This window comes from Paroedura picta, chromosome 10, assembly GCF_049243985.1.
Source record: "Paroedura picta isolate Pp20150507F chromosome 10, Ppicta_v3.0, whole genome shotgun sequence".
NCBI classification, from domain to species: Eukaryota; Metazoa; Chordata; class Lepidosauria; order Squamata; family Gekkonidae; genus Paroedura; species Paroedura picta.
Genome location: NC_135378.1, coordinates 37,374,496 through 37,400,792, shown reverse-complemented (window position 1 = coordinate 37,400,792; position 26,297 = coordinate 37,374,496). Strand labels below are relative to the sequence as shown.

At 41.9% G+C, this 26,297-nt stretch overlaps 2 protein-coding genes across 2 annotated transcripts in view; one reads left to right on the top strand and one right to left on the bottom strand.

The window, feature by feature from the left end:
- The window catches only part of WWC2 (WW and C2 domain containing 2), a 165,711-nt gene extending 145,680 nt beyond the window's left edge, over nt 1–20,031 (top strand). The window contains exons 18-23 of the mRNA XM_077302315.1: nt 474–672; nt 5,628–5,786; nt 9,703–9,795; nt 11,179–11,421; nt 12,958–13,085; nt 15,558–20,031. Coding sequence (XP_077158430.1) covers nt 474–672; nt 5,628–5,786; nt 9,703–9,795; nt 11,179–11,421; nt 12,958–13,085; nt 15,558–15,624 — 889 coding nt within the window. The 3' untranslated portion in view covers nt 15,625–20,031. The remainder of the gene's footprint in view (nt 1–473; nt 673–5,627; nt 5,787–9,702; nt 9,796–11,178; nt 11,422–12,957; nt 13,086–15,557) is intronic.
- An 846-nt stretch (nt 20,032–20,877) lies between these two features.
- On the bottom strand, nt 20,878–22,346 carry CLDN22 (claudin 22). The gene has a single exon (XM_077302316.1). The coding sequence runs from the start codon at nt 22,314–22,316 to the stop codon at nt 21,648–21,650; it is 669 nt and encodes a 222-aa protein (XP_077158431.1). The 5' UTR covers nt 22,317–22,346; the 3' UTR covers nt 20,878–21,647.
- Nucleotides 22,347–26,297: the final 3,951 nt, after the last annotated feature.

Sequence of the window (26,297 nt, the reverse complement as noted above, 5' to 3'; positions counted from 1 at the left end):
CTACAACGAAGCGCTTTTTGCTGATTGGTTTCAGGAGTGTTGCAGATTGTCTGCGACGTCGTGCGTTAAGGCAAATTAGTAGCGTTTTCAATTAGCAACCATTGTGCTATTTTGAAGCCGTGCGAAATGGCCCTCTGAAAAGGAAACACTGAAAAAGAAATATACTGCAAAAAAATGTGTGGATGTTTCAAGGAATGTTTTTATATCAAAAAGCCCCAGAGGAGACTCTTTGAAACAAAATGTGTTGTTTTCTTTGGAGAGGATAAGTAATATAATACATTCATATGGCAGAAGGTAGGTGGGAAGCGGTGCAGTTCTGATCTAGTTCGTACCAAGGTAACATGGCCACAGTAATAAATCGTTTTGTGTAGAGTTCCGCTTCTGCACAGACCAGCAGCTTTCTCTTTTACAGGTCTTGCTGGTTCAAAGGTCAACTTGAGGTTGGTTGGTTTTTGTTTTTGTTTTCCTCACAGGCTAGGAATGCTGACAGAGACTGCCAGCAGGACAGTGGCTGAAGAAGAGGACCATGTAAGAGGAGCAGAGGGAGGTCCCTATGCAGAAGACAACAGCTTCTGCTCCCAGTTGGTAGAAGCAAATGAAGTCCAGAAGGAAGAAAACGGCGGCCCTGCAGATTTGTGTTGCAACGAGCTAGCAACAGTACCGCCCACGCTGGTGAATATTTTAGATTATGTTTCCCTAAAGCACTATGAGGGAAGCTTCATAAGCCCGTGGCTGTTCCAGGCTCATCCCAGGGGGGGGGGTGTTTAATTTTAACACCCTGAAATTTGTCACGAGGAATTTGTTTATAATGTTCGGTGTCGCTAATAAATATAGAAAGTCAGCTCGGCCTCTAAAAACCTCCATCGTTTTATAACATGGTTCTGTTTTTTCTTTGGTCTACAATAAAAGGAAGAAAAAGGAGGGCCCAAACTCCACAAGAAAAGCATTCAGCGTTGCTAGTTAACATTTAATGTTTATTTGGTAGATTATTCATGTTTAATAATGAATGTATTAAATATTTAATAGGTTATTTAATGTTAAAGCTATACTTGTGTACACGTGTGGTGGGGGAAAAATTGTTCTCGCATTTGTTATGAAGTTTTAATAGTAAGGACTAGGTTCTGTAGGGTAATGTAGGAAATTTGCATGTGTGCGCACACATACAGACACATAAACTAGCCTATAAATATAACAAACTGTGAATGGTGTCCTTCCTGCACTCTCTTTTGCTGCCCTCTCTCAAAGCAAGGGTTTGCTCTGTTCAGGCATCTCAGGGAGCCCCTGTCACTCTTGCACTGGAAGAAGTCGACTTCCTGGTTTTATGTATGTGTTATTTATTTATTATTTATTTATTATCCGCCTTTCTGCCTTGCAGAACTCAAGGTGACTTACAATGTAAATAAAACAAAGATATCTTAAAAACACACCCACACATTAAAAATACAATTTAAAATCTCAATTAGGAGTGCCAATAAATACAAACTTAATTAGTCAAATAATTGCAAATGAACAAAATAAGAGTCCAGTAGCACCTTTAAGACCAACAAAGATTTATTCAAGAGACTAGTCTGAGGAAGAGTGCTTGCACTCGAAAGCTCACGCCTTGAATAAATCTTTGTTGGGCTACTGGACTCTGATTTTGTTGTGCTACTTCAGACCAACACAGCTACCCATCTGAGTTGTAGATAAAATGGTCTTTGCTGCCTTCTGAAGATCGAAACATTTAAAGGACCAAGTCAATACCTTGAATTGCGTTTAGGAGCAGATCGGTATCCAGTATAATTCTCTAGCATCAGCACTGGGGTGACTGACAATTCTGGGCTCACCTAAATGGTGGATGTTCACAGCAGGCTGGGTAGGGGCCAAAACTCTGTTACCAGGCACACAGCACATGAGACCTGACAACAGTGCAAGTGTCTTCTTTAGTATCCTGATGGATGTGGTTCCAGTCAACCAGCTGTTGTTACAGTGTGGCAGTACCTTCTTTCTCTTCTGGCCACCCAGTGAGTGCCACACCCAGCATTTGGCTCCTTCCTTGGAGCCTTACTCCCAAGTGCCTGCAGATCCACGCCTGAGTGCATACTCTGTTCTCCTAGGGCCATCGAGGCCATTATCTCACCCCACTCTATGGAACTCATGTTGGGTCATATCCGACCCACTTGGATTCCTTGGCTGGGACCTACACATTTTGCTTGAGGGAGATATATAGGCCAATGCACCCTGAATCCTGGTCCCCATGAGCCCTATCTGGTCCTCCAGTCACAATCAGGGTCACATGCTCTGAGAGCCAGTTTGGTGTAGTGGTTAGGAGTGCGGACTTCTAATCTGGCATGCCAGGTTCGATTCTGCGCTCCCCCACATGCAACCAGCTGGGTGACCTTGGGCTCGCCAAGGCACTGATAAAACTGTTCAGACCGGGCAGTGATATCAGCGCTCTCTCAGCCTCAGCCACCCCACAGGGTGTCTGTTGTGGGGAGAGGAATGGGAAGGCGACTGTAAGCCGCTTTGAGCCTCCTTCGGGTAGGGAAAAGCAGCATATAAGAACCAACTCTTTTTCTTCTTCATCTTCTTTAGCTAGCCCCAACCAGCAGTAGTTGCTCTGTTCACAGGTAATCCCAAGTAGAGCTCATTGCATGGTCCAGTAATTCTAGGCATAAAAGAATGTCCTGTAAAATCTGTTCTTATGTAGTTTTATCCTAGCACGTTCAGCCGTTTAGCAGCTGTTGTCAGGATTGAACCATTTTCCATCCTGAGAGGTCAGGCATCCGACCGAAGCTTCTTGGGGTTCAAGTGTTACACATTCAGACCAAGAAGCAGATTTGCCAGGGAAAATACAAGCCACCAGGAGTTCTATTGAAAAGTGAATATTACTGTGGAGAAAGATGACAGTCATAACCACAGCATTTTTCATAAATTCCCTTTATACTGTGAAAGCAAGAAAGGACAGCTTCTAGAATTTATGTAGGAAATCTGTGCCTGAGCCTACAGAAAACAAACAACCAACTCCAATCACAATGTTCAGCAAATACAGATAAGCAGCATCAAGAAAACTGAATAATGCTGGGTACCTATTTCAGGCCTGATGTGTTTTTATGTATGTACTGGAGGTCTCCATGACTGTAGTTGCAGAAATTCTTTTTTAAACACATGAGAGTTTCTGGAATCCCATATAAGCAAGATCATTTCTCAGTCTTGGAGTACTGTAGAGATTAGACTAGGATCTAAGAGATCCAGGTTCGAATCCCTACTGTGCTTTGGAAATCTGTTGGGTGATACTTGGCCACTCTCTCTCAGGTTCATCTGCCTTACAGGATGGTGAGGATAAAACAGAACAGAGCTGAGAGACATGTATGCTGACCTGAACTCCTGAACAGGCTAGGGTGTAAACTGCATGGAGCTTTTATTCCAACCCCAGATTGATTCAGTCCCTGTCCTCTACACAGAATGTGATTTCCGTTTTGATTTGGGGTGATTTAAAATTTCCTTCTGCAGCAAGAAGGATTGATCCGGAGTGACCCTACCTTTATTGTGCAATATCTTAGAGTGCTTTTAACCCTCAATATTTAAAGGCTGTTTTGAATCTGGGCTCTCCTCCGTGGTAGAGAACCCGTGATTGGCCACAGGTGGTCGTGTGACAAACTTGCCTTAAAGGAGAAGCCCCTAATTTCTCTCAACTTCTGTCGGTCCTGGAACCCTTCTCTGCCTTTTTTGATCATCTCCCCCCCCCCTTCCAAGAAAAGAAAGAGGCTCCCTGCTTGGCTCCTCTCCCCCCACCCTTCAAGAAAAGAAAGAAAGAGGCTTGGCTCCCCCCCCCCCCCGTTCTGAACAACCCTAACCACGTGCAGAACAGTTTCCTGTTTCAATGGGGAGGGGGGGAGAGGAAGACCTGAGTTCAAAGCGATCTGAATTCTACAGGATTGACAATGGAATAAACAAAGTAAGTGCAGACTCTGCCTAGGATTCCTTGGTACCACAGCCTGGGTTCAAACTGCCGATTTCCGCTAATAGAATGGAGATTCACCATTTCTTCCTCCCTCCTGCAGTATTCTGTTTCTCTGAAACGGGGAGAGACTTGCAGGACATTCTGGAATCATATGGCTTATATGGTGTGCAATGCTACACTGGGGTGGGGAGGGGAGGGGTGGGGGGAGAGCACTCTGCAGAAATCCAGGATTCGACTTTTGTGACGAATCCTACTGTCTGCCTCTTGGGATCCCACTCATAATGCCTGAACAGTATCTGGGCACAATTTTATATCCTCTTCAACTTGCAGCTGGGATTGTTATACAGTGTCTGGATCCAAAACATGGCTACAAAAATATTAGTAGAAAAAAGAGGATTCTATTATGGCATCTTAAGTTAATGCGCAGTTGAGAAGCTTAGAAACATGATCTGCTGTGCTAGCCCCATTAGCAGCACATGTCTGTGTTCTCTAGCTCTAGCTAGGATGAAACCTGTTCCTTTTTTTAAAGCCTTCACTTCCTCCAAGGAGCGCAGGACATGTGTGGTTCCTCCCCTTCTCAGTTTTAGAGTCAGCTTGGTGTTGTGGTTAGCAGCAGCAGCCTCTGATCTGGAGAACTGAGCTTGATTCCCCACTCCTCCTCCACAGGCAGCCAGTTGGGTGACCTTGGCCCAGTTACAGTTACAGAGCTTTTCAGCTAACTATGCACAAGCCCAGTTCACATCCATACCACAGCCCAAGATAGTCCATCTCACCACTACTCAGAAGCTAAGCAGGTTCAGCCCCAGTGAGTATTTAGATGGGAGACCAACAAGAAAATCCATGGTCTCAGCACAGAGGCAGGCAATGGCAAATCTCTGAATGTCTCTTTCCTTGAATACCCTACAAGGTCAACATAAACTGGTACTTTCCACCATGACCACAGCATGCACCAAGGAGGGAGGAAGGTAGCCTTTCCTCTCCACGCCACTTTCCCAAGCTGCCGGGGCTGCACTTGTACTGATAAGCTACACAATATGCTTCCCTAGTGGAGCAAATAGGTTAAGAAAATGGCACAGGGGAATGGGCTAAGCTGCCCCTGGCTGTGAGTCATGGTTCCAAACTGAATGGGACCCTTGTCATCGGAGAAGTGAGGCACTTCAGACTGTGCCTTCCCACTCAGCTCACGGACATCCCTGGGGAAACATAACACGTGGGCAGGCACTGGAACTTATAGCTGAGTAGAAATTTCAGCCTGGACCCAAAATGATGCCCACTTTGATTCACCAGGTCTTGGTAGCTTTCCTAAAAAGCAGTCTCTATCTAGCAAACCTAAGATCAAACAAACCAATTTAAACGAGCAGTAGGACTTTTCCTTTTCCACTAAGGAAACTCATGCTTTCAACATCCTTACACCCTCTAGAGTTTTGTCTGTGTGTGTTTTGCACTGGCACAATCAGAACTGTCAGGTAGGTTTTTAGTAACTTCAAAGGAATATCATCCTACTTCTAAGCATGGCTGCAACGTTTTCATAAGTGGAAAGCCAAGGCATTTGAATCACTTGTGCCTGATCTTAACTGGTTTGTGACATGCCGTTATGACAATCAAGCTGGGCTGGGGTGGGGGGTGGGGGGCACTAGAGGTTCTTTTTTTTTAGTTTTGACAAATGTATGTGATTCCTCAACAGGTTGACAAAGAAACGAACACAGAGGGTGAGAGTGTGGTTGTGCGGCCCAAGGACAGAGCCAGCCTGAAGTCTCAGCAGCAGCCTCCCTTTGTCAGGAACAGCATGATAGTCCGCTCACAAACCTTCTCTCCAGGCGAGCGGAACCAGTACATCTGCAGGGTAAGATAAAGAGCGTTCTCCGCAAGGCCCTATTATCTAAAGACTCATTTAACTTCTTTGGCAATGGGACATTGCAGGCCGAGCCCTCTATTGGGAAACCCATCTGTCACTGCCAAGGAGGGGTAAATTGCCGTTTTCACCTAAGATGGCATGTGGAAATGCTACATGACCAATCCTTTCGCAAAGTGCTGTTTATATGCTGGGATTTACTCCTTTGCAGCGAGCGTGTATAAGCAACGGCTGCTGGAACACTTTCATGGCCTCAATTAATTGGGGCCTTTGATCTCTCAAACGGTTCTCGCAAAACTGTTCATAAGCAACGTGTTGCTTCCCTGCAATTTCGAGCCATGTATAATTTTTAGATTAACATCTGCCGTGTGAAGATGACACTTCTCAGAACTATCTTTTCTGGAAGGAGCCGCCTCGCACAGCCACTGCCGCAGAGCAATTGACTTTGGTGTCCTTTGGCTCAAAGTCAAAATCATACAAGGGACAGAGAAGTGTCCATATGGGCTGTCTTCAAACAATCCATCGCCTGGTGATGTCTGAAGGGATACATTCTCACAAGAGGCTTACATCCTGCCTGTCCTTTCAATTGTCTTCTGACAGTTTGAATCCACTGACTTGCTTTATACTTTGTTCACAAGGAGAAGAAGTCCAGCTTATTCTCAGGTTCATGTACTCCACCACTCCCAGTCATCTGTAGAGGCAAGACTGATTGGTTTTAAAGCAACCTCTGTTTGTGTAATAGTCAAATTTGGGCCCTTCAGCTAATGGCTGTTAGAACCAGCATGGTGTAGGGTTTAAAGAGCGGTGGACTCTAATCTGGAGATTTGATTCTCCACTTCTCCACACACAGCTAGCTTGGTGACTCTGAGGTCCATTATACACATGTTGGATCATACACTTTCAATGCACTTTAGAAGTAGATTATCCTGTTCCGCACAGGAAAATCCAGCTGCAAAAGCACATTGAAAGTGCATTATCCAATGTGTGCTGAATGAGCCCGGGTTAGTCACAGTTCTCTTCAGGCTGTTCTCACAAAGCAATCCTGTCAGAGCTCTCTCAGACCCACTTACTTCACTGGGTTTCTGTTGTGGGAAGAGGAAGGGAAAGGTGTTTGTAGGCCACTTTGAGACTCCTTCGGGTAGTGAAAAGTGGGATATAAAACCCCAGCTGTTCTTATATTCTAAGTCATGCCTCTGTTCTGCTCACTTCCTTCATATACAGTTCCCTCCTGTATTTCTAGCTTCTTGATTGCATCTGGAAAGTTTTGAAAAGGAGGGATATGGTTGGGATGTATAAGGGAGGTAAGATTCTACTCTGCTTTATCTCACACCACAATTCTTCTGGGTGAGCAAAGGGCAGAAAACTCTGCATGGCCATGTGTCAAAGGAATAATAAGTTTTTATGTTGAAAAGCTCTATTGCCTTGGTGATGCTGCTTTCCCCCTTATTCAGTTCAATATCAGTCTTTTGCATGTGTAGTATTTTTTCTCTTGCTCTCATAACCTCTATATGACAGGGGTGACCAAACTGTGGCTCTCCAGATGTCAGTGGATTACAATTCTCATGGGTATTGTAGTCCATAAACATCTGGAGAGTCATATTTTGGCCACCCCTGCCATATGAGATCTGTGTTAGTTGCACTTCTTGAGAGCTTTCTGAATAAGATGTCATTGGGGAGTATGTCAAAAGCCCTCTTCACCAAGGGTGGGCTGGTTAACTTGTTCTTAATAAACCTAGGCAAGTTGCTACAAATCTTCCCGGCTTGCCACTGAATACTCACAACTAGTTTTAATATTTGTTTTTATTCTTCATTATTATCCAGTTTTCCTCTAACTGTGCAGGTGGAAGCTGAGCTTCTGATTCCGCTTGTACCTCCTGAAATGCATGTGACATTTAAGTACTAACATACGGACATTACTATCGATGATCACTTAACAGCTCTCTTCCTGTGGTAGGAAAACTAATGTCTCTTTGGGGAGAGAGAAGCCTGGATTACACAGCTATTTCTCAGATGCTAATGCCATCAGCATATTTTAAGGCTCAGCCCTCATTAATTATTGAAAAATCTGTAGTATAATTTTTGTAAATAAGGTTGCTTAATACATCTTCCAGAAGAACACTTAAAATTATATCCTTTATGCAGTCTCTCTCACACACGTTATCTTTTATGCAGTCACACACACACACACACATATATAATATGAGACATCTTCATTACACAACGAAACAAAATAGTCCCACAAGAATTCATGTCCTTTGGAACACCTTTCACACAACGTGCATTAACCCTACTAACATACGACAGGAAAAGGGGTGAAAGAAAGGGAGGGTAGGAAAGAGCAGGAAGCAGAAGGAGAGACATTTACAGTTCAAAGAGCTCCAGAAACCAAGATGATATTACATTTTTTGAAGTGTTATGCCTACTAAGTGCTATACATGCCAGGTTCATAAAGGTTCCTCAGTTCTGATATATGATGGAGTTGCCTCTTTCCACTGTTGTAAAGCCTTTGATAACCCTTTGATAACCACTGCTGCCATTGAGACACCACAGTCCTTGTTTCATTCATAGAATCATAGAGTTGGAAGGGGCCATACAGGCCACCCCCTGCTCAACGCAGGATCAGCCCTAAGCATCCTAAAGCATTGTGTCACCGTTCATGAAGACAGAATTTGTATAAGGATTTAACCCTCACCCAAATGGGGCAGTGACTGTTCAGGACCACAATATGTTTTAGGGTTGGGCGCTTCGGCATCCGAAGCGTCCGCTCATGCCCAAAGCAGCAAGCGCCGCGTTGTGGAGGGGGGGAGGCATGGCTGTTGATGTGCCAACCGGCGCGTTGACGCCCGCACCTCCCCTCCCCTCCCCCCCCCATGATGCAGCATTGGCTGCTTCAGGTGCGAGTGGCTGCTTAGGCCTTTGAAGCACCCAACTTAGTTGACATTGTTGATGAAAATGTGTTTCTAGCAAATACGATATTCAGTTATACTGAGCTGATGAAGTCTGTCTGTTTCTGAGCTCACATGACAGTCTTCTCCCATCGAATTAATTATTACCTTAGAGGTGAAAAGACATTTTGATGCATTTAGGGTTTCACTTGAAATGGCTGTATTAAACTCAGTCCTGCCTCAGCATTTCCTTTACATTTATCGAGGAAAGAATCTGGTATTCCGGGTCCCTCTGTAAGTGGTTTTTCTAGATTTCTGTAGGTACTTTCTTCGTATACAGTTTTCTTGCACAAGTAGTGGCTTTCGGAGTCTGGTGATACTTCGTGTAGCACTGAAATGTAATAATGTAAAAGAAGGTTGTTTTTTCCTGTAGGGCTGCAAATCATTGATAACGCAAAAAGGATGCAGACATGAATCACTGAGAGAACCTTTGTTTTGCTTCTGCTTTTCTCACAAGGGTTTCCCTTAAAGAAACAGATGCTTAAATATTAAAACTGCAATAAGGTAGTTGTTGGTAGCTTCTGAATAATGGTTGCTCAAATCATAGAATTGTAGCAGGTTTCTCTTCCTGTGTGGTGTAGTGGTTGAAGAATGGTGGACACTAATCTGGAGAACTGATTCTCCACTCCTGCAGATGAAGCCAGCTGGGTGACCTTGGGCCAATCACAGTTCTCTTAGAGCTGTCCTTACAGAGCAGCTCTTAGAGCTCTCTCAGCTTCACCTACCTCACAGGGTGTCTGTTGTGGGGAGAGGAAGGGTAAGGTGTTTGCAAGCCATTTTGGGATACCTTTGGGTAGTGAAAAGTGGGATATAAAAAACTAGCTCCTCTTCTTCTATCCTGGGAAATGTTGTGGGTCTTTAAGGTGTTAACGGGACTCAGATTTTGTTTAACCTTGGGAGTAGGTCTTTTTCTGGTCTGCCCACTTTATGTCATGAATCCTGCCTGTTCCTTGCATTGACAGCTGAATCGGAGCGACAGTGACAGCTCAACATTGGCCAAAAAGTCCCTCTTTGTGAGAAATGCAACAGAACGACGGAGCTTGAGAGTCAAAAGGGTAGGTGCTGCTTTACCAAGGTGGTCCTGTTTAAAACTCACTATTCTTGAGGGAACTTTACTCTTCTCTCTTCCTATCTGACTCCAAGAATGGGAGAATTGTTTATTTTACCTCCTCCACCCATTATGCTCAGAACTGGGAAATGGTGAATGGAAAGAGATGGTTATAGGGGACAGACATGGCCCTAGGCGTCCCAGATGCCATGGAACAGCTGTGAGGCAGTGGAGGTGGAGCATGATTTGCTGCAAGCAGCATTGGGTAGGACACATAATCCTTTCCCTGACAACTGCTCTTTGCCTGAAGCCATGCCCCCTATGGTCTGTCACTTCAGATATGTGGCCAGGACATACCTAGGAAGTTCCCAAGTGGGATTGGGGCAGAGTAGAATGATGTGCAGTTCTGTTTCTCTTCTGCAAAGTGCATTCTTCCCCGACTTTGCAGCTATACATCAGCAACCAAAGTCCCCAGATATACCTCAGCCACCAAATGATTTATTTTATTTTATTTGCCATCTGCCTTTCCCACTTGAGACTCATGGCAAGTGATAGATCCACCCGGTATCCAGTTTCTTATTAGAAATCAGTCTTGGTTTATGAAGGACTTGGGATTCTTCATGAATGAAAGATCTCTTGGCAATGGAAAAGTGTGCATCAAACTACTAAATATTGAAGGGATGTTTGAAGAACATAGGGGACAGACACAGCATGTCTGTGCTGGGTAAAATAATATAGGAAAACTTAGATTGTGCCAAACCTATATGACAGAAAACAAGCATGCTTATAACTTTTGAGAAGTATGTTGGTATAACTGAAAAGATAAAAATTATGAAATGCGTTATTTATTCGTAATGGTCTTGAGCTAAAAGCCACTGTAATGATTGATTGCTAATGCGGGTTATTTTGTGATGTTCCAAAAACTGTCCATATTGTGAAAAATGCAAAAAGCAGTAGCCTTGCAGTAATTAAAATGCCATCCTAAGCAGAGTTTCACTTTTCTAAGTCTACTAGGCTTAAGAAGGTGCTTCTTTGATGACAACTTTACATGCAAAAATATGATCCTAGACATATGCTATGTGGTTTGGATCTCATCTATAATTTCAGTGGTCAAAGACAGGCAATTTTCACAATTTCCTTCCTTCCCTGTTGGCCCAAAACATATACACGTACGTTGAAATGTTACTCCTGAGAAACAGGGAATCCCCTAGAAATAACTTTTGGGGAATCCAAGGTGTTCTGCGAGAAGGAGGTAATAGCAAAAATCATCCCTCTCCTTTTACTCACAGAAAGTTTTGGCTGGCTCCAAGCCATTTGTAGAGTTGTGCCTTTTGTGGACTTTCAGTGTATCATCGTAACTTTTATTTCTTGGAATTCCTGAAAACTCTAGCCTACTTGCCAGCCTAACATGCGAAGAGGAACACAAGAGCGCCCTGTCCGTACCTCTCTCGACTTGGAGCTGGATCTCCAGGCTTCTCGGACTCGACAGAACCGCCTGAATGATGAACTGCATACCCTGCGCGAACTTAAACTGAAGCTTGAGGACATGAAAGCGAGAGGGGAGACAGAGCTTCCTCCATGTGTGTTGGAGGATGAAAGGTTCCAAAAGCTCTTGACACAAGCTGAAAAGCAGGTATGAAGCAGAAATCTTCACGTGTCTCTAAGTGGAAAAGAGTTCACAGGCAAAGTCGCACTGCCTATAGCAGTTAAATTAATTTCATGTCTGCAAACTGAAACTTAAGAGACACAGCTTTATTTCCACTGAACCACAAATGGAATAGTTCTGTCTCCATGGTCATACAAAGCTGCTTATGAGGATGGAGGAGAGGACCTTGGAACGGGATCTTTGGGATGTGCCTACTGGATCCCCCTCCTAAGTGCTTTCAGACCATGGCTTCAGATGGGCTATAAATGCACTTGCTTGTCATTCAACATGGAGCTGCAAAATGCTTTGAACAAGGAGTTAGGATTTTTAATAAATAAATATTGATCTTTACTTCATCATTTTAAGACAATTTATGGATTTGGACAGTTTATTCTTATATGAATCTGAGTATATAGAAGATTCATTTGAAGAGTTAGCCTTAGCATCTACTTAAAGCCTATAAAATACCTCTTTCATTGTTAAAGTCTGTGTAGCGCCAAGAATCTTCAAAACCTTGCATATGTCCTTGGCGTAATGTTAGCTCCTTGAAACAAACCGGTGTCTATAATGGAAGAAGGGTGTCCATTAGAACTACAAAAAGTGGACACTTCAGGGCCTTTGGTGCACTAACATTAAAAAATCAGGCAGAAAATGAAACACCGGCACACACTTTCTTAACACAATGGGCAACACAGGATACAGATAAATAGAAGATGATTTTGAGAGCTCCCGACAGTGGGCATTCTTCCTTAGAGTTTTCAGTCCTTAGAGTTTTGCAATGCATGAATGTTGTCTGGTTGAAGCACAGCTCTGAATCCAATGGACTATATCTGCGGACAGGAGGATTTCAGCCCACAAAGGATGACTCTCTTCTCCTTCCTCTTTGTTTGTTTGTTTGTTTATTTTCCTTGTGGTTCTTAGAGGACCTCTGTCTTCCAGGTGTAGCACTGGGGAGTGCATTTTGGCTGCAGAGGAGGGGGAGGTGAGAAAGTTGTCTTCCACAAGTGGAAATTGTTGTCTGCAGAAATTGCATTGTGTCCAAGTCCATACCTTCTTTTTTAAAGGAAACGTGTCCTCAAGGAAGGCCCTGGGCATGAAAAAAGGGACGGAACTCTGCATCACTGACTGCAGAATCCTGTTTAAAGGGCTTTCCAGCCATCCCCTAGCTTCTACATGTGCATGCCAGCAAATCTTCCTGCGTGGTATGCATAGGACCTGGTGCACGAATTAAGAGCCGTTTTAAAGAGATGCAAGGCTGCCTGGAACCATTTTCAGCCCAAGTTCATTTCAGTCAATGTGCCACTAGGGGTTCTCATTTTCTGACCGGAACAATGCACTGCTTCCAGCTGCAGCACTGTACACTTCCCCTCTGCTCGTAAATTCATGCTGTGTCCCATTATCACGTTCTGTTGTAGAAATTTTGCCTGATGGGCTTAAATGGGTACTCTTCTTTCCCAGCCTTCCTGAGACCTCTATCATATTGTCAGTTGCTACATGGTAGCTGTAATTTTGTTCCTTCAACAGGCTGAACAATCAAAGGAGGAAAAAAAACGAGGTTTGAGTGCTGAAAAATTGATGCGGAAAGCTTCGAAGGATGTGTGCCGGTTGCGAGAGCAGAGCCAGAAGGTGCCGCTACAAGTGCAGTCATTTCGGTAAAGAGAGCTCTGATCTTTTGGAATTTATGCAGGCTGCGAGAACTTCTAGGTTAGCCAGTCAGGTCTAAAAAAAGTAGCCTAAGGGAAGATCCAGGGCTGCAGCAATGAGGAAGGAAGGTTAAACTCTTCCCTTTGTAGGGTTGCCAGGCTCCAGGTGGTAGCTGGAGATATCTTGGGAATTAAAACTGATCTCCAGGTGACAGAGATCTGTTCGCCCGCAGACAATAAGTGCTTGGGAAGATGGAATCTAAGGCATTATACCCCACTGAAATCCTTCCTCAAACCCTGCTCTTCTGAAGCTCCAACACCCCAGATTTCCAGGTATTTCTCTGCTCAGAACTGGCAACCCCTATCCCCTTGTACTATTTCTCTAAATGCAAAGGCCTCCCTATCAGTTGCTAATGCCTGGGCTGGAAAAAGACACCTGTAGTGTATTTGTTTGTTCCATATTGCGGCTGATAGTCACCCAGAGGTCCCATCAACGGGGGAACTAGTGTGCAGGGATTGAGTTGTGTTGCCACTGAGCTTCATGGTCCTGCTGTTTTGATTCAAGAAGCCTTATTCCATTTTCACTTATCTATTGTGGGAAGTGAATACACAAGTTGTCCTTTTCATGTGTTTTCAATATTTCTGTCCAAGAATGGGGGTGGTGACAAAGTATCTTAATGTTTATATACATAAAGCATGTGTGTTTTTTTTATAGAGGAGAGATTATAAAACACACTCATGACATACAAGACAGAATTTATATCAATGGGACCTCTTTAAATGGTCAGGCCATGAAATTTGATATTGAACTTGATACGTGAGCAGAAAGCAATCTAAATGTTTGTTAATGCAATGGGAATGACTACACCTCCTGATACACTGTTTCTTCTACAGTTAAGCATTTTGACTGTTACCCAAATTGGAGGTCTCCTGAATTTAGTTAGGGAAATTAGCAGATTAATTGGAGGTGGGTCACTACAGAATCTCCACCTACATATACCAGGATATCCCCTTAGGAAACTCTAAATAAACATGTCAACTATAAACTGTAAATTTGCTTTTACTAAAGAGAATTAAAGCTGTTCAAACAAACACCAAAAGCACATGAAATATACAAACAAAATTATCTAAGGAAAGCAGGGGTGAACAGGAATACAAGTCATGTGGTGGGTTTGTTCAGAATGCAGACAATACTCTGGGTAAAACCAAGATGGGTTCCCAGACGCTATACAATAACTGTGATTGCTCTACCAGAGTAGAACAGAAGTTCATGTTTCTTGATGAGCCCTTTATTGCTGGAGAGAAAACTGTCTAGGTGGGGTGAGTTGTTAGGGATTGCTAATTGAGTTCCATTTGTTGTGTGAGGAAGTTGGGAAACTGATGAAGTTAGTACCGGTTATTTGGAATATTGTCCCAAAGGTAGGCATCTCTTCTGAAAAGTCCATTTGTGAAATCTCTCATAATGTGAGCCAAGTTTTTAGTTATGTCCTGGAGATTGACAACTAGCTGGTCTCTATGTTTTCTGTACCTGCTTGGGTGCATGTAGGCTGCAACTTGACATCTATTCCACGGTTCATTTTAGCCAGGTGGTGTGCAGCGAATTAATATTTGTTATGTTATTAAAGAGAGGTGCCCGATAACCTCACTGGGCAATGTTGCTATTCAAATCTGCATTCTAGTCACCAAATCCCTCAGGTCTATCAGCATTTGCATAGTGCATAACAATGTATGAGACTAACAAGTGAGGCTAATACACAGAGAGAGAGGGGACTGAGACAGACGCACTCTTGCTGGATGTAAGAATAAGCCATTTAAAACATGGGTGTATTAAACTGTCCTTTTAAAAGATTATCATTGTGGCCACTTGGAAGGCTGGGCTCTAATCCATTCATTCACATATACAAGAGATTTTATAGGACAGGCATCATCATGCCCCTAAAAGGTGCAGATTTGGGGTACCTGAATATTGCCATATAAATGTAGATGCCAATGCAAATCTCCAGTCTCCTTGACCTGCATATCTGGATGCCTAATTCCACACTCAACTTTCCCTTGCTGGGCTGGACTGATTACTGCTAGGGCCTATTCAGTGACTTATGGAATGTATAATTTAATGTGCTTCATAAAGTCAGTGTACTTTAAAGGCAAAGCTTCAAGCATACAGAGATTTGTTCTCTTGAGTTGGAATTTATAACACCTTTTCCCCATTGAGTTAGATCCTGCAATAAATTTTTACACATGGGGGGGATGACTTTTTGCCACTTCATCACTTAGGGTCTTCTGTCCTCTGGGAACAACGTTTGGGACTGCAGAGGAATGGGGGTAGTGACAAAGCTCCAGTGATACAGAACTCTTCTACCAGCAGAAATTGTCATCAGATCAAGCCCATTTCTGTTTCTCCTGCAGTGCCTGTTACAGCAAATCTCACAGTAAACTCTGTAACTTTTATATTTCTTTCCCCCTCTCTTTTGTTTTTTAAAGGGAGAAGATTGCATACTTCACAAGAGCAAAAATCAGCATACCTTCACTTCCAGCTGATGATGTCTAACAGTTTCCCTGCCCCTGTCTCCGCAAGGTGTTGTTCTACTTGCTCATCTTTTTTTTTTTAAATAAAGATGGCAGATTTTGTAGCATAGTTTAAAGCCTTTCTGTTTACATCCCATTCATGGATATGGTTTGTAAACAAAAAACAAAACAAAAACAAAAAAAACAAAGACCCAACAACAGTGAATTGTGTCCTGTATGTATGGGTTGTTTTTTAATACAAGAACTAAAGCCCCTCTCTTCTCCTCTGTGCAAATCCCCCACACCGAAAACCAAAGTAGATTATTTCTCGTACACTGATGCTAATTTTTGTACAGTTTGTATGTATTGCAGATGTGCTGCTATTTTGTAAAGATGGATCTAAAGAACAAAGGCAGTACTAAGCATATCCTGTCGCACTGCACTGTGTCAAGAAATATTACGCTCTGCAAGAGGAGGTTTCTTTTCGCTGTTTCTCCCCCCCCCCCCCCACAAGAGCAGACTGTGAAGGTGGCTGCTAGGCCATGCAATATTTTTGTACAAACGTGTGACTTCTTTTTTTAGCTAGCAATAAACACAAGCTCTCCTTCTAAAACAGCAAAGCTGCCTCACATAGACAGGTGCTGTTGACTTCTGTCCCCCACATTGGAACTTTCCGCTAAGAACCCTGCCTTTTTTATATACGAAGAAAGAGTCCTTTGACACTGAGCTACAGGCACATGGTTTTGTGAATGTACTGGACCTTGGGCTACAGTCAGGCTTCTTGCATCTGAAGGCAAGGCAAGGCATGGTGCGGCGGCAGCCCTCTAACCCTGAAATGTATTAAACTGAACCTACCCAAGGGCAGCTCTTTTCTGAAACTGGGCTCAGGTTCATGCAAAACCTTTAAACCTGAGGAGCGAAACACTTAAAAGCTAAATCTAACACCTCAGTGTCATGTGTATGTGTAGCATAACAGCCAGTAGCTTGTAGGAACAGTCAAGTGCATGAAGCCCTGAGAGACCTGTGCAGTTTTTCAAACAAGGGGTTCTCGGCGAAATGCATAATTCGTTTAAGTACTGAACACATCATTTGGTACAGAAATGTCTTCTGAAGAGAAATGCATGATATTAAAGCACTTATAACTGAGTTTTGGTAGGTAAAAGATTAAATTCACCATGCAAGCTGATTCCTAAAGACTGTTTGCGCACTGGAGGTTTCATGCCGGGCTGCAGGCTGGAGTTTTAGTTGTGGCAGGTTGCCCCACCTCTTCCTGCACCCACATGGGGGAGCATTTGGCCTGGTGCACCTTATCCGCCCCCAATATGTGCTCCTGCACAGGAGATTGGGCAGTGAAGTTCTCAGTGCATAAACGGTCAGAGTGGCACAAAAAGGAATAACTGCAACTGAGATATCTATGAAACTAGAATCTTATGGGTTTTTTTAAAATAGCGGTTTGTATTGACAAAAAGGCAAAAGACAATATGAATCTGCTTATCAGGGCTGGTCCTGGGAAACAAAACCTTCCGGTGACTTTTCTAAGCAACATAATGCTAAAAGTATGTAAGTGGATGTGTACATACTGGTATATATATATATGTGTGTGTGTGTGTCATCTTGCCACAAATAGCTGGTCTTCGCTGAGGTGATAGTAGGGATTAGCTAGCAGAAGTAATCATTCTGGCAACCATTAGCCTAGCTGCTGTGATAGCACAATGGGCCTGCCAACCTCCAGGTTGAACCTAGAGATCTCCCAGAATTGTAAGCGATCTGCAGACCACAGAGATCAGTTTCCCTGGAGAAAATGGCTGCTTTGCAGGGTGAACTGTATGGCATGAAACCTTGCTGAGGCTCTCCCCAAACCCCACCTTCCATTAGCTGTATCTCCAAATCCCAGTAGTTTACCAACCCAAAGTTGGCAACCCTATATCGAAGAGTGGCTGAGCAGTCGAGGACAAGGCAGCTGATTGCTGAAGAAAATTGGAAGGCAAAATTTGAATTCTAATGTCTAATTTCTTCCAAAATGACAACTGCAGCTCTATGTCCATGGTACTTCATCAGACTGAGCCATCAGCCATAGAGATTTTGATTGAAGGGCTTTTCAGTTACACCTTGGGAGTACAAACTGGCCGAATCATTTGATTGGCACTTGCTGCTTATATTTGTAACACATACAGAAAAACACACCTACATATGAAATCTAAGTAGAAAAAAGAAGCTGTCCCTGTTGGAAATAGTAAAATATTATACTGTTAGATCCTAAGATGTAGCATGCTGGGATAATAATTGTCTTGTTAAAAGAACAGGAAAACATAATGACATGTTTGTTGCCATCTTCAGAATAACTGGTGTATTTTTAAAACACACACCCACACACACCCCTGTGCCTTAATTTTTTTAATGCAAATCTCCTCAGTGGGTTCTCTTGTTATGCACAAGTTTATGTAAGTATTCAGATCCTGTAAACATGACTTCAGACCTGGAGGCACTTAGGAAAATTAACTGTGCTTAGTGCTTCATGGATACCCTTTCCTGTTTTATGTACATTTTAGAGCTAGTTATAAGCACACACATGCCATTCATTGTGATGAGGTCAGTTTCTAAAAGCTAAACGTTTTGAAATTATTTAATATAGAAATGAAGGTTGATTGTCTCGGCTTCTCAGTTTTGACACTATAAAATGTTCGTAGATTTGATGTATAGAGTTGTACCTTATGATTTATTTATTTTCAGTCTTATTTATGTTACTGGTTGATATAGTTCAGTTCTGGCCATTTAAATTTGCAGGGGCTTTTTTTAAACTACCATCAGAAAGATTATACAACTTTCTTGGCACACACACATTCAATGAATTTCAGAAGGGGACTAAAAATGAGTTTTTATGATAACTTATACATATTGGCAAATAATATTGTTGGCCATTTACAAGGCATTCTCATTTTTGAAATGAAAGAGAACTTCTGTGCCTTAATAAGCCCTCTTACTAAACAAGTGTACAGCCATAACTCAAGAATAAAGTTGAAAAAGTTCTGGCTCTTAAGAAACTGACCCAAGTTTATTGACAGAAATGAAACAGCATGCTGATATTTTAAAAGAAAAATATGGATATGAACAAATCCCAATTTATACAGCTATCATGTTTAATGCAGGATGCTATTCTTCATGGAAAAGAAGAATGATCACAAACTTCTCATGATCCCATTATTAGTATATTAGTGCTAATTTGCTTGATGAATTCTAAGTATTACAAGCACAAGGCAATATTACTATTTAGCCAAATGAACAAAAGTATAGCAAATCGTTTATAAGATGAAAATCAGATTTCTACATTTTTATCTTGTTACAATTAAGTATAAAATGCTCAGGACTGAACGAAATATTTAATCAGGTTATATCACAAATGTCTTTCTTTGCTAATATTGTCTGTAAATGTACACATGTACATCACCTAGATTAACTTTCATCTCTGCACTTTCCGTGTGTTTCAGTGATTTGAAAAAAAATACATTTTTTTAACAAAGCTTTCTTGCTCATTAGTGTTCTGTTTTATAAAATTTCTCAGCCAGATCAAGTTGCCACGACTTTAGTAAAAAAGTTTCTACATTCAGAAGCTTTCAATATTATTTGAAGAGCTACTGCTCCAATATTAGTGGTTGATTCATTCCTATGACCACTCATAGATAAAACTATATCTTTATATTTATCCCATAGATCTGTTCAGAAAGTGTGGGTGGGCAGTGATATATGCCATTGTCTTTGTGTTTAATCTGAAAACTGGAATAACAAACAAATGCATGAAATTTAGGAAATATAGGCATTATGCTTATGTCCCTTCCACTTAGATCTTGTGGAAACAGAGAAACCTGAAACACGTCTTTTTTTTTTAATGGGTATTAATGAATTCTGGTTCAGTCAGTATTGCTTTTTTAATAGTCGTTCTCTGCTGGATAAACTGGTCTGAATGAACTGGTCAAAAAGGAGCCTATTGGTTATTATCTTAAGCCTCTGACAGCTTAGCCTCTTCTCTAGAAGACGCAGGAAATTGTTTATTTGTTGGGTAATGATGATACTAATTCCCCTAATTCTGTGCAGTGACAAGTAAGCAGCTATCTGTACAAATCAGGTACAATCTGAAGCCAACATATGGGATCACTGCACAGTTTGAGTTACATTTTTCATTCAAAATTTGAGTAAGTCCTTTGAGATTTGGCAGAAAGTATTTTAGTTTTAAAACGTTTCAATTAAATTAAGATTGCATTTCTTTATCTGTGGATATCTCCTCTTTGTCATTTTTATTGTACCAGTTTATCCCTGACTGTATTGTCAATTGACTGTATCCTGTACGGGTCTAAAACACAGAAGAATATCAGTGAATGAATGTCCATTTTCTAGGCAAAGAATCGGGAATCTTCCAAAGTAATCAGTAAACAGTGAATCCTCACATTATTGTCCAGCAGCAGTCTTTTTAGAAGTTTCTTCAAAATCCGTAACCAAGGAAGCAAAGCAAGGCTTGAATTTCTGTCCTCCCCCCACAAAAACAAACCCTCAAGTCAAAAATAATGGCACTTTCTTTGTTCTTCTTTCACTGTCAGGAATCAATTCAAAGGCCTTTTTTCATAGATGTTGCAGTCTTCCAAAAATGCGCCTCCTTGTAAAAGGTTAGAATTTTTACATAACATTTCTTTGCTACTGGAACACATCCATTTGCTAAAGTTCCCTGCTCTCCTTTCTTTATTGAAAAAAATTCTATGATTCCAGTCTTACAAATAATTGAATACACCAGCTAATATGTCTCTTATTAGATACTGTATCATTTCCATAAAATGTAAGGTCAGCAATGTTCAGGTTTTGGCCCCGACTTCTGAACTTGCTACAGGTTTAGTACTTAATACAGAGAGAGAAATGTATATTCTCACACTTTGAAATTCTTTTAGAAATGCCTAGCTTTGCTGAAGGACATCAGGTACATTTCACAGCATCTAGTACCATTTAGAAATATTTTGCATACTGGGAAACATCAGCAAGCCGTTATTTCTAAGGAACAAAGCCCATTTAGTAATAAAGCTAATACACAAACCTTTGTCTCCTTTCTCTATACAGGTTACACTTTTATTTTTAACCTCTTCTTAATAGCTTTTAAAAGGTTAGTATTAAATTATTAACAATTCTGTTATTTAAAGAAAGGCATTTTAGGTTGCATATTCATGGGACATATATAAGACAAGCTAAACTAAAGACAATGCACCTTTCATATAGGAAAATGAATGCAGCATTTCTCAGATTTTTAGGAAATATAGGTGATCATGCAGGCTTCAGACAAAACCTTGACTATTTAAAACACTGATTCTATACAAGAACAAAATATAACATTTCGTAGAATGGGTTTGTTGTTTATTTCCTCCTTCCACATTTTTAAAAAATAGGCAGACATAAGTGTATCCAGGTGAGCATTTTTTAAATAAAGAACTTGGCATCTTCCATGTGTGGAATCTCTAGTTCTTCCTTAGAGAATCATAACAATGAATCAAGCCAAAGGAATCCTTTAAATGCTATGCCAGTCTTCCAGAGTACCTGGCAACTATAAACTTTTCCTTGCAGCCGTTCAACTTGTTTCTTGTAGTAGATTAGATCCCTAATACCAGCATATTCCACCCATTTCTAGGCTGTTCAAGAAGTTAGAGTACAAAGGGCCACACATGGAAATTAAGTGCTGTATCTGGTACTGTGTAGTTGTGTGATGTGAGGAATCGTCAAATTTCCTTATGTCTTATTTGATCTTTCATGGATTTTTGGTTTTGTATTTATATTTCATTTGAAACAGACAAAACTATATGGTGGTAGTTAATCAAGACAATCATTTTAATCCCTTCCTGCAAAGCCAGCATTTTCAACTTTGCAATAACAAGGGTAAAACACTGCTCTTTAAATAAAAAGAAGAGGAAGAAAGACTGAGATGCCCAAGAGTAATGAATCGGCAAAGGACCAAAGAGTCCTTTGAATATTAATTTGAGCAAAGTTTTGCCTGGCATTTCAAAGAGTCTGAACAGAGAAAGAAGCCTTTCTGTCTTCTCAAACTCTTAGGCTTTTGGGTCTCTTGACTCTTTGCGAGTGTTGACAGGCATCTTGCTTTTCTGCCATGGTATAATGAAGCGAGGATGCATGAGCCTCAACTGAGCAGAAGGTGCAATTCATCAGAGAGCCCCCAAAGATGAGGCAGAATCCAGCAAACCAGCCTACAAACAGGGCTTCTCCAAAGTCCCACCGGGGAACAATGTCTGGAATGCTCTCATCCCAAAATTCCTGCACTGTTGTGTGAGCAACCCATGAAACTGGGATTATGGCTGTTATTCCAGATATCCAGAAGAGAACTCCTCCCAACAGCAATAACCTCTTCTTTAGATCTTTTTGTTGTTCACCAACCTTTAAGCAGTCCAGTCCAAAACCTGAGAGCAGGAGGCCCAAAAGTCCTAATCCAGTTGATACAAACATCAGAATCCTAGAAATTTTGAGCTCGGGTGGCAAAGCCAGAAAAGAATCAAATTCCTTGCATTGCATTCCCCCTTCTTCTTGGACCACACAAGCTTGCCAGAGTCCCATTGTCCATATCTCCAGTTCATTCAATTCTAAGTTGAGGTTTTTCCATTGAGGTAAGTAGGTAGTGAGACAGGATAACACCCATCCCAACAAGCACAGTAAAATGCCAGCTAACTGCATCATAGTTCTATACGCTAAAGCCATTCTATGGGCAGAACTCTGAAACTGCAATGACTGGAAAGTCTTATCTGCCAACTCTATAAGAACTGCTACCTTATATGGTGGCTGCAGCTCTGGTGATCTTTACTGCTTTCCTGCCCCGGATATAAGGTTTGAGAATTAACCCTTTCAGAGCTCTGAAATGGGTTTTTGTTCCTGTTGAATATAATGTTTCTTGTAAAGGACGAAGGACTCTGCTTAACCATGAGTTAGGTTTTCTGATAAGGATTTGATCTGTTACCTTCCAATTTGCTTGGTAAAATTATATCCCAATGCCTGATGATTACAAGTCTGCGGATGAACAAAGAACGCTCTATGACCCCTCACCCTAAAACACAACAGAAATCTTTGTGCTTCAATACGGATTAATTAGATTTTAAGTGGTGATAAAAAAACCCAGCTCTGTCTGCAACAGGAGTTCATTGTAATAGCTAAATTTGAGATTTCAGGGTTGCAAATCAAGGCCGTAAAAAGAAAGGTAGACTGTTTTCCTATAATCTGTATTATTAGACTTCCTCAATATATGTATATATACACCCAAGGGCTTATCTTTCATTCTCCTCATCTTTCACCTCTACAGGAAAGACTGTAAAAGATCTTTCTCATGTGCTCTACCTATAATATGTTTTAAATAAGATTTGTTGTATATTTGACCTTTTAAAAAGTACAATGGAATGAGTAGTGATGACTCAGAATACTCTGCAAGAACCCTGTAGCATGCACCTCCGGTGATGGGGTATTATTTAATCAATTTAAATGGGGCCATTGGTTGTTTTCGGTCAGGCTTTCTCAACCAGGGTTTCTTGACAGCCTTGGAAGGGCTTCCCCAATGGGTGGGAGTAAATTTTTTATATTTTTTTAAAAATGTGTTAAACATTTATCAGGTGACATGACCAGCATCCCTCTCAAAATGGCCAATGATGGGCCTGGAGGGGGTAGGGAGGGGAGGGACTCTGGGTGGGCATGTACACAGTTACGCTTCCCAACTATATTCTGCACAATCGTGCCACTTCTGGGGTTTCTTGAAGCCTGAAGAACGTTTCAGAGGTTTCTCAATGGTAAAAAAAAGTTGAGAAAGGCTGCTTTAGGTTAAAGTATTCCCCACTAAGACAGTGGCAACCACTGAGATCTCCCACCAAGGTCGTGTCCTGTAACATGACAAATTTGCAACTCTCTAGGCTTATACAACATGTGATGAAGAAGGAAATAATAAGTTGTGCAAAACGGTGTTTGCAGAACATGGATGGTATTTGGTTATTTTCATGTCTGATTCTTCTGCACACTGCTTGTACAGGAGAGCCAGTTGCAACACGATCAGGGGCTTCTTTCCACATGGAATATGGAACTAGAACTAGAACATGTTCTCTAGTTTATGAAGATAAGAACTAGCTTGCTGGATGTCACCATATTTCCAGGAGTGGCCAGGAACACTTGGATGTTGATAACTGATTCCATATATACAAGATAGAAGGTGTTGGTTTTAGAAAAAATATACCCTAGTGTTGTTGATTTAGACAAAATATGTGGCAAGTATTATTCTTGGATTTATTCTTCATTCCAAAAGGATAGTCATTAAAAGCTGGATTTTAATGCATGCCCATTAAACTTGCTGAGGTCCATCCCTTCTCCAAACTCTAGCCCCCAAATTTCCAAGAATCTCGAAGACAGAAATTGGGAGCCACATCTCTTGGCCACTTACTGTACACACTAGGGGTTCTGTCCTGAAATACTGTTTGACAGGGTGTAGCCTAAGAGGGAACTAGGATTGTTTGATTGCTGATGGACAATTTGCAGGCAAGTCATCACATGATGAAGCTATCATGCATGTGGGAACTCGTCCTCCAGAACAAAACAAGTGTTGACTGCTGTACACTTAACATGTAGGACCCAGAGTGGCCAAGGATGGATTTCTTGTTAGTTGCTGCCCATGTGTTAAGGTTTCTAGCCTCCAGGTGATACCTGGAGATCTCCAGACAAAGACCAACCCCCCTGAAGAAAATGGCTCCTTTGGAGGGTGGAATCTACGGTATTATACCCTATTGAGGCCACTTCCCTTTTCTTTTGAACCTCCACCCTCCCCAGTCTCCACTCCCAAGTCTTCAGGAATTTCACAAACTGGAGGGGGCAACCCTCGTTATGTGGCTTGTTGTATTCACTTGGCTATGTAACGCATAACAGCAGGGATGCCATTACAAAGTTCGTGAAAGCGTCCAGCAAGTTTTCTCAAGGGCAGGAAAAAAGGGGAAGAACTTGGTAGCATTTGAAGATTAGTGAAAGGAAAACATGAAAGGCTCAACGGCAGGACTGACATTGTTAAATCCATTGAAATATTAGCTAGGGAGGAAAAAACAGGCAGCCATATTGGGAAACAGCCAGAGAGTATTTTTTAGCGTTCTGCTACAGGTGTGGATGAATTGGGGTGGGTGGGGGGGTTTAAAAGCTTTGATCTGAGAAAGCTCTGCTAGCAGTCCTCTACCAGCAGCAAAAAAATAAATACATCTTGAGCAAGCCATATTGGGAAACAGCCAGAGAGTATTTTTTAGCGTTCTGCTACAGGTGTGGATGAATTGGGGTGGGTGGGGGGGTTTAAAAGCTTTGATCTGAGAAAGCTCTGCTAGCAGTCCTCTACCAGCAGCAAAAAAATAAATACATCTTGAGCAAGGCATGGTCTGCTGGGCAAATGAAAGGGAGAACTGGGGTGATTTCGTTGAGACAGTGCCTGGCAGAAATGTTGCAAATCAAAACACAGAAAAGAGCCTTTGAAATACTAGATACAGTATGTATTAGATAATTAATATTGTATCCTTGAGACTCTGCATGGCCCTGGGGATTGACTAATAGGAAATATCTAATTTATGACAGTGTGAAAATCTTTAAGAGCCAGGAAAGGGGGAAAAAAGAGAATTTCTCATCACAAAGGAAAAGCTTCCTCTATTGTCTTATGGCTTTACATAAGCGGCATTGTACGAGCATTGTGGGAATAAAACAAAGTTAGCCTTTCCTGAATTTCTAAATGCAGCTTGATCTTTGAATGCTGCATTCTTACCAGGGCTTTTCCTTGTCAATGCTTCCTTCAGCCATGCTGGCTGAAAAGCCACTGAAACAAGGCCAGAATGGCTCCACATATATGTTTAAATGAGTCTCCTTGTTCAGTTTCCTTTACAAAGTGTAACAGGCAACCATCCCTGCCCACTTAAACAAAAAAAGCTTGGGGTTTTGTGTTACTCTTCAGTCTTAAAAGGAAACTCTTGTTTCAGGTCAACTTAATAGGCCTTTCTTTTAAGCTTGACCTGTACACTGATATTTAGTGGTAATAACATAAAATTAACATGCCAGCCTTCAGAGGTACAGTTACAAATATCTAAGAATTAACAAAATGAAGATTTGGGAAATAATAGCTGCTGCCACCAAGTGCCTACATTACGACAGAAAGGGTACGGCTCGGGATGGGGAGATGCTTGTGATTTAGATATTTCATTAAGTTAAGTAACTTGTGTGTTTTTATGTTCCAAGAGTCCAGGGTTGTTAACATCCGTTTGTTAAAAATGATTGTTGCTTATCTTTCGAAAGATGAGCTGCTATTATCATGAGATCTACTTCTGTATGTAGTTAAAGGGGGAGTTAACATGATCAAGTGACACTCACACCAGTTATTATTCATTAACCCATGGGTAGTCAATCTACAGCATGAGACAACGGCCATTTTTGCAGTTTATGAGCCGTAATGCCCAGGGGCCCCCCGCTGCCCTTGGAGGTTGGCAGCCCAAGGTGCAGGATTCAGCTGGCGGACCCGGATGCCACAACACTGGGCAGTGGCTCCGCGGGTGCTCCGGGCATACAGCTAGGGGGTGTTTGGCACTGCCCTTTAGTCCTCGGCTTTCCTCAATCTCATGAGCCCCACAACAGCCCCATGAGGATGGCCAGGCACGCAGGTTCCCGCCCTGCCGTCTGCAGGCAGAAGCTCCT